This window comes from Vicugna pacos, chromosome 9 (genome assembly GCF_048564905.1).
Source record: "Vicugna pacos chromosome 9, VicPac4, whole genome shotgun sequence".
Taxonomy (NCBI): domain Eukaryota; kingdom Metazoa; phylum Chordata; class Mammalia; order Artiodactyla; family Camelidae; genus Vicugna; species Vicugna pacos.
The window spans coordinates 75803123-75822436 of record NC_132995.1 but is presented as its reverse complement, the minus strand read 5'-3'; the positions used below and the strand labels follow the sequence as shown (position 1 = coordinate 75822436).

The following is a 19314-nucleotide window of genomic DNA, read 5'->3' as shown; positions in this document are numbered from 1 at the left end:
ATATGAAATGGATAAACATTTTTTAGCTTTTTTTCTTTTTTGGGGGGTGGGGGGGGTAATTAGGTTTGTTTTGTTTATTATTATTTTTAATAGAGGTACTGGGGATTGAACCCAGGGCCTCATGCATGCTAAGCACACACTGTATCACTGAGCTCTACTCTCCCCACTGATAAAATTCTGTAAAAATACAAACTGCTAAAGAAGAAACAGATCAGCTGAATAGTCCTATAACTACTAAGTAAATTGAATTGTATTTTAAAACCATTAAAAAAGAATTAAAAAAAAAAAACTCTAGGCCTACATGGGTTTTTTGGAGAATTCTACCAAACATTTAAGGAAAAAATAACACCAATTTCATATAAATTCTTCCAGAATATATAAGAACAAATTAGATGCAAAATCAACCAAATATTAGCAAATTAATTTCAGCAATATATTAAATAAGTCAGCAATATATCAAAGAATCTACTCTCCCGAGACGGGGTTTATTCTGGGAATGAGTGGCTGGTTCAACATTCAAAAACTTTACATGTAATTCACCATACCAGTAGAATAAAAAGGGAAAACTATGATTATCTCAAGAGTAGCAGAAAGCCCTTTTACGAAATTCAACCTCCATTATTGGAAAAAAAAAAAACTCTCAGAAACTAGCAATAGAAAGGAACTTCCTCAACGCGATAAATGGCATCTAAACAACACTTCAGCTACATTATGCTTAATAGCAGAAGACTGAATGGTTTCCCCCCAAGAGTGGGAACAAGGCAAAGACGTGCACTCTCACTGCTTCTGCTCAGGGTTGTACTGCGCTGTGCTGAGCTGTCTCTATTTGCAGCTGACATGCTTATTTACACAGAAAATCCCAAAGAATCTTTCAAAAAGCTACTAGAACTAAAAAGTGAGTTTAGCAAGTTCTCAGGATCCAAGACAAAAAACAAAAAACAATCATGTAAGCATCTGGAATCAGTAAGCGACTGGAAATTTTAAAAAGCAACATTTACTATAATATTTCAAAGAAATACTTAGGTATAAATCTTACAAAATATGTGCAACATCTGTATGTTTAAAACTATAAAAATTGATAAAAACCAATCAAAGAAGATCTAAATAAATGGAGAGACAGATCATGTTCATGGACTGAACAACCCAACATTGTTAAAATACTAGTTCTCTCAAAATTGATTTAATAGATTCAATGTGTTCCAATCAACAATTTTTGCCAAAATTCACAAACTAATACTAAAATTTGTACGGAAAAGTAACTAGAATAGCCAAAACAATTTTGATAAAGAAAAACGAAGCTGAAGAATTCATACACCTTAGTTCTCAAATTACTATAACTACTTTCAGTAGTCATGACAAGTATGTATTAGAGAAAATACAGACATACAGCTCAATAAAACAGACTAGAGGATCCAGAAATAGTCCCACATGCCAAGTGATTTTCAACAAAGGTGCAAAGGCAGTTCAGCAGAGGATGGATATTCTTTTCAACAAATGGTACCAAAACAACTGGATATCCACATGGGACACATAAATGTCAGCCCTTATGTTGCATCTTATGCAAAAGTTAACTCAAAAGGGATCATAGACCTAAATACAAAATACAAAATGATAAAACTTCTAGAAGAAAACATATGGTGAAAAACCCCTTGTTGACCTTGAATTAGGTAAAGATTTCTTACATGCAAGAACAAAAGTACCACATATAAAAGAAAAAAGTGATAAATTGGATGACATCAAAATTAAGAAATTCTGTTCTTCAGAAGTCCTAAGAAAAATACAGACTGGGAAAATATTTGCAAATCATGATAAGTGGCAAAGGATTTGTATCCAAAATATATTTGGATCTCAAACTCAATAGCAAGAAAATAAGCAACCCAATTAAAAAAAATCAATATAAGATTTGGACAGACGCTTTGCCAAAGATGACCAGCATTATTAGTCATCAAGGAAATGTGAATTAAAATTTCAGTGAGATACATTACACAACTCTTAGAATGGCTAAAATTGGGATTTTTTTATTTTTTGATAATACTACGTGCTTGCAAGAATACGACCTAACCATAACTCACACATTATCACTCACACTTTGGAAACCAGTTGGGCAGTTTCCTGTAAAGTTAAATCTGACCCAGCAATCCCACTTCTAAGTGTTTACCCAAATGAAATAAAAACTTATATTCACACTAAAAACTTTACACGAGTCGCTTTGTATTCATAACCACCAAAAACTGGAAAAAACTCAAATGTCCCCCAACTGGGGACTGTTCCATAAGTACTGTGGTACGTCCATTCAAATCTCTGCCGCGTTACACTGAGTGAAAGAAGCCGGAAACAAGAGGTTGCACACTGCGTGGTTCTATTTATATAACAGGAAAAACTCAGACGGACAGAAAAAGCCAGGGGTCTCCAGAGGCTTGACTTCAGAGCCGGAGACACCTGGCTGGTCAGACAACGGCTCTGAACTTGGTTGGAGATTACCAACACCTTCAGGAGACTGTTGGGAATGCGTAAAGAACCAACACGTGTCAGGTAGCATGAAAATCCTTTACGGCTCCCCCTCCACGCACCCCATAATCCCGTGATCCAGAAAACGGCCTAAGCTGGGGGCAATGCGAGCATCTGAACGCTGGTCAAATGAGTGGCTTTTCTTTGCACAGCACCCAGGACGGTTTGGGAGGGTCCTCCCTTCATGCTCCGTGCAGCGCAGCCGTTTACAAGTGGGAGCCCGGTCCGCAGAGGAAGGCGTCCGCGTCCCGGGCGGACCCAGCAGCGCAGCGGGCCTGGGGTGCGGCGCCCCCCGGGGGATGGGCTCACCCGCCCCCCCAGGGAGGGGCTGGGCTCGGCGGCCCCGAGCGCTCACCGTGAAGGCAGGAGCCCCGGGCGGTGCCTCCAGACGCGGGTCGGGCGCGGCCGCCCGGGGACCCGCGGGGGGGCGAGCGCGGAGCCGGCGAGCCTGAGCGGCGGGCAGGCCCGCCGCGCCGCCGCGCTCGGGAGCCGGGGCGCGCGCCTCGGGAGCAGCGCCGGCGCCGCCGCCGCCGCCGCCCGATGGCGAGGCTGCGGGGTCGCCTGCCCCGCCTGAGGGTCGCGATCCGGGCCCTGCTCTTCTGGTCCCTGGTCTACGGCTACTGCGGGCTGTGCGCCTCCATCCACCTGCTCAGACTTCTGTGGAGCATCGGCAAGGCCCCCACGCGGACCTTCCGGCGGGTGGCCCGGGAGCACCCCCCCGCGTGCCTGAGCGACCCCTCCCTGGGCACCCACTGCTACGTGCGCATCAAGGTGGGGCCGGGGGCGCGGGCTGCTCCTGCGCCGCGCGTGTTCCCGGGGCTCGGGGTGGGGCGGGGGCGCCGCGCGGACGCCGGCGTGGGGGCGGGGGGAGGCGGGGGGCGGAGGGGGGGCCCGGCGGGGGCGCCGCGCGGACGCCGGGGTAGGGGCGGCGGGGGGCGGGGCAGGGGCGGCACCGCGCGAGTTACGGTCCGCGTTTGGCGCGTGTGTGTGCGCGTGTGCGCGCGCGCGAGAGAGAGACAGGGAGAGAGGGAAGGTTACGGGAAGTTTCCCTGACAGTCGGGGTCCTGCTACATGGCTGCCCCCTCCTCCTCTACCACAACCACCCAGAATAATTCTGCTCCCCCTCCTACCGTAGGGGAAGCTGTCGTCTGTCACCTTTTTGCCCTCCAGACCTCAGATAAGCTGTAGGGAATTGTTCCTGGTGGCGCCCTACTGTCTCCGGAGGTTGTCCTTGCCCGAATTTTAGAGACTGAAACAGTAAATACAATTAGACGTTAGAAGTCAGGAGTTTGCTCACATCGGCAGAATGGAGCGTTCACAGATGGCCTTAGCAGCATGAAACAATAAGTAAATGGAGTCCGTTTGTGGGGAAGGAAGCGGACGTGATGCCAGAGACCAAAGGAACAGCATATAAAGTAAACGTCAGCCGTGCGTGCAGACTCTTTAATTCTCCCAAACCGTCTAACAGCCCATGGGTGCACTGCTTCCTGAGGCTCCAGGTGGTGAAGGGAGATGGCTTTTTGCGATCAACCCTACAGCCTGATCCACAGACCTTTCAAAAATAGCCTCCATGAAGGGATATTTTTGTCACCAGGTCTGGGATTCCTGCTAGGAGCTAGATTGCCCAGCAGCTGGAGTTCAGAAGACCAAGGGGCATGTCTTTCCTACCCTTATTCACCCTGGAGTTGATACGAGAATTTAGTGAGTTAACATTTGTAAAAACAAATAAAACAAAAATACTTAGAACAATCACTCACATAGTAAGTGAAATAAAGGATTTGTTCTCTAAATCCAATCAAGTGCCCATAGCATTTCATCTTCCAAGACTCACCAGCAGTAGAATTACTGAACTTCCAGGAAGGCACTCTGGTTGAGGGCAAAGTTAGAGTTGCTATGTTCATCCAACCTGAGGAGGAAGAGAAGTGTCAGAACCGTCTGGAATGCCTTATAGTGCCTTTCTTCTGACTTTAGCAACCTAAAGAGTTTCCCCAGAGACGCAGAACTGGAAAGAACATTGTCCTGGGAGGTAGGACAAGATGGAGGCAGCCACCTTTATGACTGTTAACGTCTTTGGACCTCAGTTTCTAACTCTGCAAAAATCATAGGGTTGAATTAGAGGACCTGAAAGATTTTTTCACATCTGAAAACCCAGTTGCTTGGATTATCCGGTATAAAACCCAGTCTCTGGGTGTTGGTCCTGGGTTTCTTTCCTCGCTTCCTTCTGAGTTTTTCTTGTTTTTCTTTCTTCCTTCTTTTCCTCCACTTTCCCCTCTCCAGTTTGCTTTGTATTTGCTGTATTCCTGTCTCATTCCCATGCTTTTTGTTCTCCTTGGGCAGTCTTGTCTCCCACACGCAGAGTGAAGCCTTGAGCACTCAGAGCACTTGGCGGTTAGATGCACACTGATGTGACGTGAGCAGCAGGCAGCTAGGGGAACTGTACGTGCAACTCTCAACTTAAAATAATAATGTGGGAAGGAGAGAGCTAAAAATAAGGAAAGGAGGTGTGAATTATATAACTGATGGCACAGCTCTTGACAGGCAAGCTGAGAAAAATACATGGCTAGGTGGTAAATATGGCAAGAATATAAATGCAGTTCAGAATTGTTTACATGTCCTGCAGAATTTGAATGAGATGAAAGGTGACACATCAGTAAGAAAATTGTGACATTGTTTCAGAGGCTCATAATATATAAATTGACCTTGTGAGTAGGAGAAGGGAAGGTACTACAAAGGAAATGTTGACAAAAGGGAATCTATCGATTTACCCTGTTACTGATAAATCATGGTTATGTTTTCTTTTTCAAAATTAATTTTTATTATATTTTTTGAGATTAAAAATAATGCAAATGAGATTTTTTTATTTTAGTGAAATGGTAGTATTATATATATGTACTACTTTGCTGTAAACACAAAATATCATTGAAATTTCATGCCCTCCATTTTCCACTGCAGGATTCGGGGTTAAGGTTTCATTATGTTGCTGCTGGAGAAAGAGGCAAACCACTTATGCTGCTGCTTCATGGGTTTCCGGAATTCTGGTAAACGTATCAACTAACGTTCTCTTTTGCATTAGAGACTTGGCTTATCATAGTGTCCTTCTCTTGTAGTGACTTTAAAGAGACTCCACTTTATGATCAAGTGATTGCCTAGAATTATTACTCCTAAATGTTCCTCAATCACAGGAATGGTTTTCCTTCCATTTTAAAGAAACATGCGTATTATCACCCTAAGTTTATTTTTTTGAGAATTAAAAGAAATATTTTTTACTGTTTCAAATTTCTGAACTAGTCAATTATAAAACAGTTTTTATAGTACCTACTGTGGAAAAAATACAACAGTGGGTGGAAAAAGGAGAATTGAAAAAAAACCCAGTAGCTCATCACTTTTCCAGAGCAAAAAGTCTACAGATGCCTCTTCCTGAGATTCTCCCCCCATGAAGATTCTTCCCTCTTCTGGATTTACCTGCATAAATCAAAACTAGTCATTTTCATGTTAAACTTTTTCTGTTCTTCCGTCTGGAGATAACTTAACTAGGTGGGCAACAGCCGGGTGCAATCAAGCATGCATATGCGGACTCATTAGGGGAGTGCTTGACATGATTGGCTCCCACATAAAATGTTAGTCTGAAGCTTTAGTCAGACCTGCGGAAGGTAAGCGGGGCAGTGAATTCTGGCTCGACCACTTGCTGCAGGACCCTGCGCAGTCAGCCATCCGCAGTGATCTTGCAGAGTGGCTGTGAGGGTATGAAGAGTCCAAACACACGCAAGGCCTTTCCCGTGGCCTAGCGAGCACTCAGCAAGTGCTCGGGTCCTCCCTTCCTCCCCGTTCACTCAGGCGGGGCCCCGCGCGGCAGCCCTAGCATCCTTGGGGCGTTTATTGATAAAATCCCTTCCACTCGTAACATGTTCCTAGCGTGTATTAAGCCAGGACTTCGGATGACACACAGTCTTTAAAACTCTAGAGGAGGTGAGGAACGTGTAATGGTGGACTTCTAGGTGTTAAGAGCGATATAAGGGAGAAATTTGGGATAGGGTGTTGTCCTACCCTGTAAAAAATAATTTCCTGATTCCGGCTGATGACGATGATGATTGTTAATGTTTACTGACCATTTATTATCATGTGCCTGGCATGCTTCTGAGTGCTTTAAATGTATCGTCTCATTTAAGCCTCATAGCTGCCCTTCTGAAACTGGCAGCACCGGAAAGTACGGAGCACCTCCTTGTTGAACTCCAGAGCTGACCTCTGCTCTGGGAGATCCTGGCTACGTAGGGACGGTAATAATCCAGTAGCATACGTGGATTTTTATCCTTCAAATTTAACACCTTATAGAAAAATTCAAGAGGGTGTTAAAAGTTAACCAACAATACAAGTATACCTTACTGTAACATTCATTCTAAATACAGTTCATGATCTGAATTGGGGGGTGATATTTGAATTACTAGAAAGAGAAGATTTAAAGACTAGTCTCACTGTCTGCCCCACACCAACCCCAACGTGCGTCTGTGCGCTTTTTCCTCCTGGAACTTCACTTCTTTACATGTGGAGCAACCTACAGGATGATAAAGATAAACCTGCAACCACTTCAACCGCTTGGTCACTGTTTTGAGGAGTCCCAGGAAAGAGCAGTGATGCCCATTTAGTGTAGGACAGTAGATGGCTCTCTGCCACGTTTTAAGAAATGATGCTTTTGCACATTTTCACAGCATTGTCCCCTTAATTACTCCTCATGGGAGTTCCTTTGCAAAATAGCAATGCCTGGTGACCCTTGTCCGTGTCCTAGAACCCTCAGTGGGCGGGACAGCCTGGGAATGGCCCAGCACCAGTCGCTGGACATCAGACCCATTTGCTCTAGCAAAGTCAGGTCTCAGGTATATCCAGAACGGATCTGGTCGTTGTGAGGAGTGGCTTAGTTTTGAAAAAAACTCCTAGAGATATTTTCACTCTAAAGAGCATAAATTAGAAAGCATATGCAGATCATAGCAATAAGCCCGTTTCTCTTCACCAAGTGTGCTGTTTTTCACTCCAGCAAGAGCCTTGCTGTAATGTAAAACAATAACAGCAAACCTTGACAGTTCAGCTACTCAAACAGACCATACTGATTTCACTGAACTTCGCCAGCCATTAGTCTGAGAGCTAACCTGGTTGTTCAGGGAGGGTCCTAGAGCAACTGCGCGGAGATTGCTGATAGCCAAACGTTGCTCTCTGAGTATGTCGTGCCCTAAACCAAGACCTCTGTGTGGACGCTTACTCTGTCGTTCCTTCCAAATCACCCCTGTTACCCATTGTACAGTCTAGTCAGGTCCGTTCACATGCTCCCTGCAGGAAAAGGTCAGTTCAGATCAGGGTCTAGGCTGACGTTGTTTGGCTTAAGCCGCTTCACGTCTCTGTCCTGGGCTTTCCCTCTTTCCCCAAAAGCTCCTTGTCTTGTACTTCTCCCTTCTTTAAAAGCCAAGAAACCTTCATGTCTGGCATTTTAAACCAGTTTCAATTTATATTATAAACATAAATATTATTCCTCTGTTAATCAAGTTTTGCCTAAATGCACATGGAATTGTAAGCTTGTTTCTAGGTCGTGTAGGTCAGATTACTTGATACAGTGAAAACAAAATAATCATAAATTGGCGATGTGTATGAAAGCGATGTTCAAGTAGAAAAGCTACAAATGTGTTATTTGCATTTAACATCGTTGACTAGGGATAGCTGTTGAGAATTGGTGACATTTATTACATACTATTAAGATATGTACAGAAATCATAAAATTCTGGGTCTTCTTTCTTAAAATCTAAAGGAACATCAAACAAGATATACATCTAAGAGACCTTCAGCTAAATTAGTCCAAAATAAGGCTGTTTGTCAAAGATGATTTTTCTCCCCCCTCTCTCCACGTCAGTCTGGTTGCTTTTAAAAATACTTTGAGCTGATGCAGGCAGTTTCTGCAATACACCAGCTGTATGGGACGCATTCGTCATTGCTCAAGTGCAGGGGCACGTGCGGCTCTTCGTACTTACAGCTGAGCACCAAGGCTGGTGACTGGCTTTTTCTCTATTGTGAAGGGGATGAAAATATTCTACATCTGAAAGAGGCTAGCCTGGCAAACCAGGAGCCCTCCTTGTGTTAAGAACAACCACTGAGAAAGGGCTGCTTGCTTTGAAGTGTCCTCTGCTATTACCTAAAGCTACCAGAGGGGGAAGAATAATGTGGACGGAAGAGCTAGTTTTGTTTATTACAATACTTTCAAGAGTGACTGACTTTGTAATGTGTTACATTCCCTTTATCAAGAGGCTTGTTTTGGTTTTATTCATGTGAATGACGTGCCCACTAGCCTATCACTGGGTGGCTTCTTTTTCAGTTTAAAATATAAATCAAATATGCTTTATTTATGAACTCTAGGAAGATTACATTTAAAAAGTATTCTTTTGTAGTTTATTAAGATAGCAGTTACAACCCTTAAACATTCTTAGAAATGTTTAGGATAGAATTTGGCTCCGCTCATTGATAACAGCAATAGTTGGATTTATTTGTCAGGCAATTTAAATTATTCATAAGATAATGAGATATGCAGGTATTACATTTGCAGAATCTCTAATCCATTAAATGCAAAATGTTATAGGATTGTACACATTATTTTGAGTCAACTTTCTACCTTGAAATCTCTAATTAAATTAATTCCCAAATGAAGACACAGGTACTTAAGATATTAAAACAATGCACATTTTAATAGAAATTGAATATAAATTTCCCAAAAGGAATCTGGGAATTTGTCATTATCTCAAGGTTTGAACTGGGACAGAGATTTATGAACAATTGTCACAATTCAATGCTTTCATTTGTTCATTATTTCACTTAGTCAGCAAATCTTTATTGAGCACCTACCTATGTGTTTTGACATCCTACCAGACATTCAGGGAGCTCATCGTCAAGTGCAGGTGCCGGACAACAGGGTAATACAGAGCACGTGCCCAGTGCCCTGAAGAGCGCGCGGACTGGTGGGCGAGTATAGGAAGGGCCCCACCCAAGCCGCTGTGCGGGAGGGAAGAGGAGCCACCCAGCGCGAGGAGCTGGCGGGGGGGGGGGGGGCAGGGTATGGTGGGTAGCAGGGCGACGGTGGGCAGGGATGATGCTTCAGACAAAGGAAATCGTATAAACAGAGTCAGAAAAGCAAAAACCAAAACCCGTGTTTACTCACTGCAGGCAGCTTAGTGCCACAGAGGTTCTCAGGCCAGAGAGCCTGGGTTTGAATCCTGGCTCTGCTGTTTGCTCACTTTGTGACCTTCAGCACATCCATGAACCTGTCTGCCGCCTGTCTGTTCATTTCAGGGTTTCAATTAATTCTGCAATTTTATTAGCAAGCACAGGAGGCACACCTGGCCCAGCAAATGCTTCCAGGACTTGCCTGTAAAGTGGGGATAATAACAACACCTTCTGCATAGGATTGTTTTAAAGATCAGCATCACTCTACGTGAAGCACTTAGAATTGTGCCTGACGTGTCGTAGGACAGATGCATCACACAACAGCGTAAAGCAGTCAGGCTGGACGACTGGGCAGGTCGGATCCGGAGGTGCTGTCTGCCTGAGTAACGTGCCTGGGCTTCGTTTTGTGAGTACCAGGGAGCCAGGAAAAGATGTCACGCAGGGAAATGACATGAGAGAGTCTGTGTTTTTGCTACATCACTCTGGTTTTATAGAAGACAGAGCCAAGGGGAATGAAATGGACACAATTAGACCAATCGATAGGCATTAATGGAGGCCTGAATGAAGGTAATGACATCAGAGATGGACGGGAAAAGTGAGTAAGTAAATATTTAAGAGGTTAAATCTACCGAACTTTATTGATTGGTTATGAGGGGTTATAAAGAGGGAAGAGCTGGGTTTTAGCTACAAAGGCATAAAAAAATCAGTTCAAAATTTTAAGTAAGACTATGAGAAACCATAGATGCTGACAGATGAGTATCCTTAGGAAACAAACTGCTTTGTTCATTTATTACAACCCAGAGACAGGATTATCAAGATTGTTATGGCCTTGCTAAGAAAGACACTTTTTATTAACATTTTCAAATCCATCTTAATTGGCAATGCTTTTGCAGATTTTTACGGATCATGCATATCCTAATAATAGATCAAAGATTCTGCATCCATTCATAATTTCCAGATGCACGTCTGACACCCGTCCTGATAACCTCTGTTGATGTGAGGCTTTTGGTTTGCTTTGTTGTTCTCACTGCTCTGTGTCACTTCACGTCGCAGCCCCTCTCACACCACTGGCTTATCATCTCAGGTCACTCTGTTCACTTGCCTGTTGCACTCCAAAAATCTTTTCGAAGGTTTCTCATTTGGCTTGTGTCAGATAATTTTACACTGGGTTTCCATGAACAGGTGTGCGTGCAAATGCTTTTTTTTAATGCATGTTTTGAGTTCCTTAACATAGTGAGTCACTTTGAAAACTCCATGTCTTTTTTTCCATTTGTTATCCAGAATGATTTTGCTTATTAAAAGTCTCATGGATCTCTGTTTTTCAGTTAATTCTGCAGTTCTTGTTATCAAACACAGGGGCCACACCTGGGCCAGCAGAGGCTTCCAGGGCTTGCCTGTCGCTGTGGCCATTGTGACTGGCCAGCGCCTGTGCCATTTTGGTCATAAGCGGTTTCACACTTGCTTGTACTCAGGGTTCGGGACCTCCTCCCCCGAGGAACTTTGTTCTGGCAAGCAGAGGTTTGTCTTAAGCAGTTGTCTCATCAGATTCTTTCAGTGATAATCTTTTCTTAAATTGTCAGACCTTTTTTAATCCATGAGTAAACTGTTGTTATTACTAACAATTGAGCCCTACCTGCCAGCGGAGTAAGGTGAGCAAAATCTGCCTTTTAGGAAGATATATTTTCGTCAGGTTTCTTCAGCGAATCACATAGTACGATGTGCAGCAGCATTTATAGGTAGCAGCTCCTTGAGAGTGGTAAGCATGATTGCGGAAAAACAGAAAATTGACTTCTTAGGTACATTTCTTAAACTTTTAGTATCTGATATTTTGTTACACTCCCACTGGAGCTGATTTAAAAAATGATATAATTTTAATAAAGAATGTCAGTGCTTCCTTCCTGAACAGTTCTTTTCTCTCCTGCCCCCACACAGTAGTTTCTCAAAAATGAGGACTTTCTTATAGTTTTCCACCTGGAAAATCTGTACCGTTATTCTTCGTATTAGTTACTGTGGGATTTTTAACGCTCCTTGTTTCCTGCAGGTATTCTTGGCGTCACCAACTAAGAGAATTTAAAAGTGAATATAGAATTGTAGCGCTGGATTTGAGAGGCTATGGAGAAACAGATGCTCCCAGTCATCGAGATAATTATAAATTGGACTGTCTCGTTACAGACATAAAGGATATTTTAGACTCTTTAGGTAGGTTTTAAGAAAACAGTATTAATTCTTTTTAAGGGACTAACATTCAATAAATTGTGAATTGATAACCTGAGTTCTTGGAGGGGTGCACTTTCCATCTACCTGAACTGTTACCTGCATCCTGTCGCCTGTATACACATACAGCTCCAAGTATTCACAGAGGGAATTTAAAATAATATACCCAGAATAACTGTTCAGTCCACCAGCCAAGAATGACTCTCAAAATTTGTTTTTAAAAATTGGCTTAATGTATACTATTTATTATTTTCAGAACTAATTATTAGAAATTTGATTCTTGTCCTCAGAAAATTTTTTTCTTCAGAACCCACACCTAAATAGTCCTTTTAAAATGTAAGATGCAGAAATGCTTGCATTATCTCTCCTGTACTGATCAGCTAGTCCCACAATAATGTTGTGTAACAAACCACACCAAGCTCAGTGGCATCCGGTGTAGGCATTCGTTCTCAGGCCCCTGGATCTGCAGCTCAGCCGTAGCTGGACCCCTCTGGGTCTTTGCCTCAGGCTACGGGTCCAGCTGGGACTGGCTTCTCCCTGTGAGTTGGGCTGTAGCCCCAGGAAAGGGGAGCAGCTACCTGGGGGAAGCTCTTCTCCAGGCTGTGGCTGAAGCGGCAAGAGGACGGAGCCCAGCTGCGCAAGCATATTTCACATTTCTGGTTGCAGCCCGTTGGTCAAAGCAAGTCACATGGCTGAGCCCCAAATTGAATCATACACCCATCACGAGACCAAAGCAAATCACACTGCCAAGTCTACCATCTAAGGGGCAGTGACAGGTGCTCCCTTTATGGCGGTGGGGAGAGGGGAGGAGTACATTTTTTTTTAGCAGTAATCTAATCTGCATCCCTTTGACGAAAACCCAGCTGCTACCATCGGAATGTTAATAGACCCAATGTAGTGAGAAACCCATGAAATCAAATTGAAGACTCCTGTCTACAATAATCTAATGGAAGCATGGATCGGGCCAGTGCTCTTACAGGAGAAAAACTGAACTCGGTCTGGGAGTGTCAGTGCAGTGCTGTCACTTAGTCTGATTACGGCAAAATAAGCAGAGACAGGTTTCCAACAGCCATATTTCATTCATACTTTGTGGTAATTCAGTCCTACTTGGCCTGATTTTGTCATCGTGCAACCTTCTATCAAATCAATAATGTAATCTTGCTCGTGACCTAATTACGTGTAGTTTTTACCATGGTTTTCCACACTCGGGTTTATGTGACCAGAGCTGAGCTGGCTTTTTCAGATTTTTTTTAAAAATATAGACTCCTGGGACGGAGGGCATAGCTCAAGTGGTAGAGCACGTGCTTAGCACGCAGGAGGTCCTGGGTTCAATCCCCGGCACCGCCTCCAAAAATAAATAAACCTAAGTACCTCCCCCTCAACAAAAAGTAAAAAAATACATGTATGTAGATTCCTGAGAGAAATTCTGAACCTCTAACTCTGTAGAGGAGCCTGGGCACCTAAATTTTGTAAAAGGCACCCCTAGGTGATCAGACACATTCAGATTTGGAAACACCAAACTCAGAGCTTACACACGGTGCGTAATTAGGGCAGGAGAGCAGAAAGAGCGGTTTCAGAGGCACGCCTGTTTCATGGTTTTTTCAATGATGCCAGCATGCGTTTCTCGGTTGCAGGGTACAGCAAGTGTGTTCTCGTTGGCCATGACTGGGGCGGCATGATCGCCTGGCTGATTGCCATCTGTTACCCCGAGGTGGTGATGAAGCTTGTGGTTATTAACTTCCCTCATCCAAGTGTATTTACAGGTGAGTTTAAATTTCCATTAAAACATCTCTGATGACGTGACAACTCAGTATTGTCACTGACACGTTGGATTGAAAACAGCAAAATTTGATTAACATAATATTTTTGAAATGAAATGACTAAAATATGGTGTTAGTACAGGACGATGTCATATAGCTTGGTTTTAGATATTCCTGAAGAGTCGAAGGAAGTGTAGGTTTACATTTGCTTGCATAATGTTATCACTTTTTAGAAAACATTTGCCACTAACTTGGGGAGAGTTAAAGGGAAAAATGCAGTGACATCACTTTGACAGTGATGAGTCTTGACAGCCTGGAAATGAATGCTCTTGCCTGACGGCTTTGGCTCTCAGGAATGGCAGCGTTCTTTAAAGAAGCAGTTGTCAAATTTTTGGCCTCCTTCATCCTCTTAAAAATTATTAAAGACCCCACTGAGCTTTTGTTTATATGAGTTATACCTATAAACGTTCACTGTATTGGTAATTAAAAGTGAGAAATTTTCAAATGTTTATGCATTAATTCGTTTTTAAAAGAATAAATCCAATACACGTTAACCTAAATAACATTTTATTGAAAACTAACTGCATCTTCCAAAACAAAATTTTGGTGAGAAGAGTGTTACTGTTTTGTGTTTTTGCAAACCTCTTTCATTGTTGGCTAATAGAAGACAGCTGTATTCTCAGCTCTGCTTCTACATTCAATCTGTTGCCAATGTTTGAATTGAAGTATGTGAAGGATCTGGCCTCACACAGATTTGTAATTGGAAAGGGAAGGAGTGTTTGAATAGCCTTTTCAAATAAGTGTGGGTATACGTCTTGAATACTACCCCAAACTCAGAAACTGGTGGTTTCTTAAAGGTTAGTAACAGTGTGGAACCTGATGCCCTGTTAATGGACTTTTTGTGCTCTGTTACATTAAAACCCTTTGGTCTCTTTAGCACTTCGAATGGATTTTTTACCCATGCATGATTTTGCAGTTGTCACGCATTGGAAGATACTGGTTCAGTGAGTTATGCAGATCTTCCATAAGTTGACACATTTCATTATGTGATATCAAAGAATCACGTTCATTAATATCAACCCACTTTCATCAAAAAAAAAAAGAAAAAGCCTTTAAGTGTTGCAAAGCTGTCAAGCTCACAGTAGCAGACACAAGTTCCCCAAATTCTCGTTTTCATTTGAAAGCTTGAACTTCTTCTTTGGCAACAAACACTGTTGATTGTTTCCCCTCAAGTGACAGGTTTGCTTTGTTCATTTTCAAGAGACCATCACTAAATACCCACGTCTGACTGGTGATAGTTCGCTAGTCATTCTTTCAAGTAAAGATGGTGTTCCAGGAAAAATGCAGCGAATTCAGGTTATCAAACAATGGCAGAAGGGCTTTTCCTCGAGACAACCATTGCCTCTGGGCGTTCAGCGGCACTGCCATATGTGCACTTGCTATTTCATTACGATGTTAAAAGATGTCTACACAGGGGTAGAAATTTAATGAAATTAGTAATTCTGCTGTTTCATCAAAGACATTCGTCAGTGAAACTGGTACTTCATGTGTCTATCTGTTTACAGCGTGTGTGTGGCGGTGAGGATCACTGTGCCTGCTGTATATAGTGCCACCACCTTGGCTCAGGCTCAGGCAGCAGTGGCTTTATCTCCTACTGCTTTGTGCCATCAGTACAAATGTCAGCAAAATGAGAACAGCTACTCGTATTGTTTTGAAATAGTTTGACCATCTGGATACTTTAAAAGTGTCTTAGGGATCCCCAGGGGTCCACATGGACTATGCTTTGGGAACCTCTGCTATAAAGGGGACTCTTAAAATCTTCAGAGTGACTAAACAAAAACCTGTAAACAATGGCTAGGCACAGTTATATTGGGTTTTGACAAAAATTAGAATTTTGCTCTCTTGAAGTATCCTTGTCAAATTTTCTATGACCCACAGCCACCCTCTAGGGAATGAAAAATTCAGAAAAATGTATTTCTATTTCTTCCTCAAAATTAAAGTAAGGGAGAAAGGGAGCGTGACTGTAAATATTGTACAAGAGCTGAACTTTAGATACATATCCAGCTGTCCTATCTTGGTCGAGATAATAGGATGGATGCTTAGCATTCAGATGCCAAACTGACGGTCATCACAGTTCTCTCAGTTGCATCAGGCAGTGGAAGTTGTGCGTCATGCTTGTCCAGTTGATCAGGAGCCTAGTAAGTGTTACTGTGGTGGCGCTGCTGTTACGGACAAACTGTAATTGGTCGTTTCAGTAAGAAGATACTTGGATTCTGAAACTGTCAATAATAGGTTCAACCCTGCTCAGGTCAGTACGAGGTATTCAAGTAATATGACTGTATTCGCCCCTTAATTGCACTGATAGCTCTTAAGGAGGGCCAAATAAATTTTACTCAGTGATGACTTTGCAAAAAGTATAGCGTAACAGTGCTCCACTTACCTAAGAATTACAATTCTAAAAGCTCCAACCATTACAAAATTCAAAATAAGCAAAAATTTACCTCTAAGGCAAGGAAGTGTGCACATTTAATATGTGTGATTCCATTACTCCCTGGTTTAAAATTTCTAGATACATAAATGAACTTATAGGGAATACTTTAGTTTCTGTTAAGGCCGAATGAATAAGATATTCAAATCAGCATGTAAGGATAATCTTTTAAACAACGGAAAATTACTTCCCCACGTACGCTGAGGAAAAGTGTGACGTCCTGATAATGACCTTGGAGGAAAGGCAGTGCTGTTTGGGTTTCCTGTTCCTTTCTGAATTAACACTTCATAAAGTGGAACGAACTTTCTATTTGAAGTGTTATAAATATTTAAAATGCAGAAATATCCAAAATAAAATATGAGAACATAGTAATTGCTCTGAAGAGAAAAATACAGAAGCCTTGTTTGTGGATTCTTTTATGGGATTATCTCGAAGGTGAAACTGCCTTAAAAGAAAATAATTTCAATAGCGAGTAATGCATACCCCGTGGACAAGGTCTAACATAGTGTTTTAATTTCAGAATATATCTTACGACACCCTGTCCAGCTGTTCAAATCCAGTTATTATTACTTCTTCCAAATACCATGGTTCCCGGAATTTATGCTCTCCATAAATGATTTCAAGGTAAGTCAAACATGGGGATGCATGTTAACCAGACTGATTGTGATGATCATTTTGAATGTATACAAATATTGAAGCATTATGTTGTATCCTTGTAACTAATACAATGCTATATGTCAAATGTAACAACTAAAAAAGAAAGACTGACGCCCAAGAGGATGGCAAAACTAGGAAGCTAAAAATCACAAAGATAGACTGAAGCACTGAAGACAGACAAACCCCCACAAAGCTAGTCCTGCTCGTGTTGTTCTGATCTGGTTTAAATAAGCATTTATTGTGTGTCAGTTACATGCTGTGCATTAGGCATTTCCTCGTATGCAAAAAAAAGGGGGAGGCAAGTCAAACAATTAATATATTATTTTTTAATGAAAAACATGTAAAATTAAAATCCATCCTTAAGGGAAAAAAAACAGACAAATGCTGAGATTTCATAACTGCTTCTCAGGCTTCCTCTGCAGGCTCCCTTCCTTTTACACTGTTTGTGTGCTTGAGTGCTCGGCTGTTAATTCAATTTTTCCTAAGAGCCTCTGCCCCTGCAGGCATGCTTCTTTCTAGAGAACATCTCAAGGGGAGATAAGAGGACAAGATGCCTGGTAAGAGAGTTTGACAGCAGCGAAAGCGGAGGCCCTTGGGAGTAAACAAAACCCTGCAACGCAGCTCAGCCTGGCGGTACTGGGGCGCCACGTGCACCGGCGCCAGGAGTCACGTGTGGTGTCTGTTTCTCCCAAGTTACTCGTGTGCTTCTTGTTTGTCCAACATGGTGTTAGGTATTTAGGGAGATTGAAAAAAGAGATAATATTATTTTACTTGGAAATACTTCTGCATGTACCTTGGACAGATGAGGACTTTAAAAAAAAAACATAACTCCAATGTTATTATCAAACCTAACAGAACAAATAATAACATCTTAGTATCATTTAATGCCCATTCAGATTTCCTTAACTGTCTCACCTGTCTTTATACACTTCATGTGTTTGAATCAGGAGTCAGACAAGGTCTCCACGTTGTGTTTGGTTGTTATGGCTCTTAAAGTCTGTAACAGTCCTTCTTTCTTTTTTTTTTTAACACCATTTTTTTTTTTTTAGGAAGAAATTTGGTCATTTGTCCTGAGGAATGGTCTACTTTCTGGGTTGACTGACTGCTTCATCGTGATGTTATTCAATTAGTTCTGCTAACCCTCGTTTCTCCTAATTCTTAGGTGCTACTGATCTAGCAGCTTAATTAGACTGAGTTTTATTTTGATTTTATTCTAGGTGGCGCTGTGCATTTCTTAATGCATCACGTCAGGGAAGCACAGAATGTCTAGCTGTCCCAGTTTTAGTAACACTAACGTTAACTAGCCGGCTCACAAGTTGTCAGCCTACCCAGATTTCCTAACAACCTTTCACCAGAGAATTTCAGCATACTTTGACCATCACTGCCTAGGTTCATTGTTTCATTAGAAAATATTCATTTTCTAGTCCTCCTATTCTTTCTGCTTTTATTAATTGGAATTCTTCTATGAGGAAGAATTTTCCACATCTACTATTTGGTTATTCTGAAATATAGTTCCCACAAGAATGGCAGGATAAATGCTTCATTTTTATTATATTGTTTTATTACCCTTTATAAACAACTTCCAGAGTGAGGAGTTCAGGCTTTAGAAACCTCCAGTGATGAGCAATGAGGATGCTCATTCTTTTCATATCGTTACGAGCTCATGAGCTTTAAAGAGGTACTTGGTACGTCTCAACCTGTTGCAGTCATTTCTCTCTTTGATGCCCAAGTCATCCCATATGGGGCACTTGTGCACCGCTTCCGGTTGGCCGCTGTGTCCTCTTGACACAGCCCTTTAGGCCGTGATGGCTTGCTTCCTTCGTGTCCTAGGGTCATCTTTTATTTCCTGCTCCTGATCTGGAGTCAGGCATTTATGGAAGGAACGCTGCCTCCCATTGGTAGGAAATGGTGTTTAGCGACCACAGTCTGGGTGTCAGGGTGATCATTCTTACTTTGTTTTCATTGCTTCTAAATCTTTCCATTGGACAGAATTTGGACATATATATATTTTTTAGACAGAAAAAAGTTATGAGTTCTTATTCACATCTCCAAAGCAAATGTAAGGCTGTAGGGTTTTTACTTAACTTCTATGATTTTATATAAAACATTTATATAGTTCCAAGTCAAAACTCTAAGAGAGGTCTACATTCAGAGAGGTCTCACTTGTGTGTTTCTTGTTTCTCTGTCTCCATCCTATTTCTTCCCTTTCTCATAGAAAACCATTTTGGTTGGTTTTTGTTTCATCATTTTATTGTTTCTTTTTAAAAATAAAAGCAAATATGTATACATTTGTCTTCTTCTCACACAAAATGAAACACACTATAAACACGACTTTCCACCCTTTTTTTTTTTCACTTAACAGTATTCCCTGGAGATGACTCCATTATCGGAATAGATTGTCTCCATCTTTTCTTGGAGTACTAAAAGCACATAACACACCATCATGTAGCTATACTACAATTTATTCAATCAACCCTCTAATTGTGGACATTTGTT

The 19314-nt window shown here is 42.0% G+C and overlaps 1 protein-coding gene across 1 annotated transcript in view; it reads left to right on the top strand.

Moving 5' to 3' along the window:
• The first annotated feature begins 2939 nt into the window (after window positions 1-2939).
• Window positions 2940-19314, top strand: part of EPHX4 (epoxide hydrolase 4) — a 32986-nt gene continuing 16611 nt past the window's right edge. The window contains exons 1-5 of the mRNA XM_072968228.1: window positions 2940-3279; window positions 5461-5546; window positions 11741-11898; window positions 13548-13676; window positions 16682-16785. Coding sequence (XP_072824329.1) covers window positions 3049-3279; window positions 5461-5546; window positions 11741-11898; window positions 13548-13676; window positions 16682-16785 — 708 coding nt within the window. The 5' untranslated portion in view covers window positions 2940-3048. The remainder of the gene's footprint in view (window positions 3280-5460; window positions 5547-11740; window positions 11899-13547; window positions 13677-16681; window positions 16786-19314) is intronic.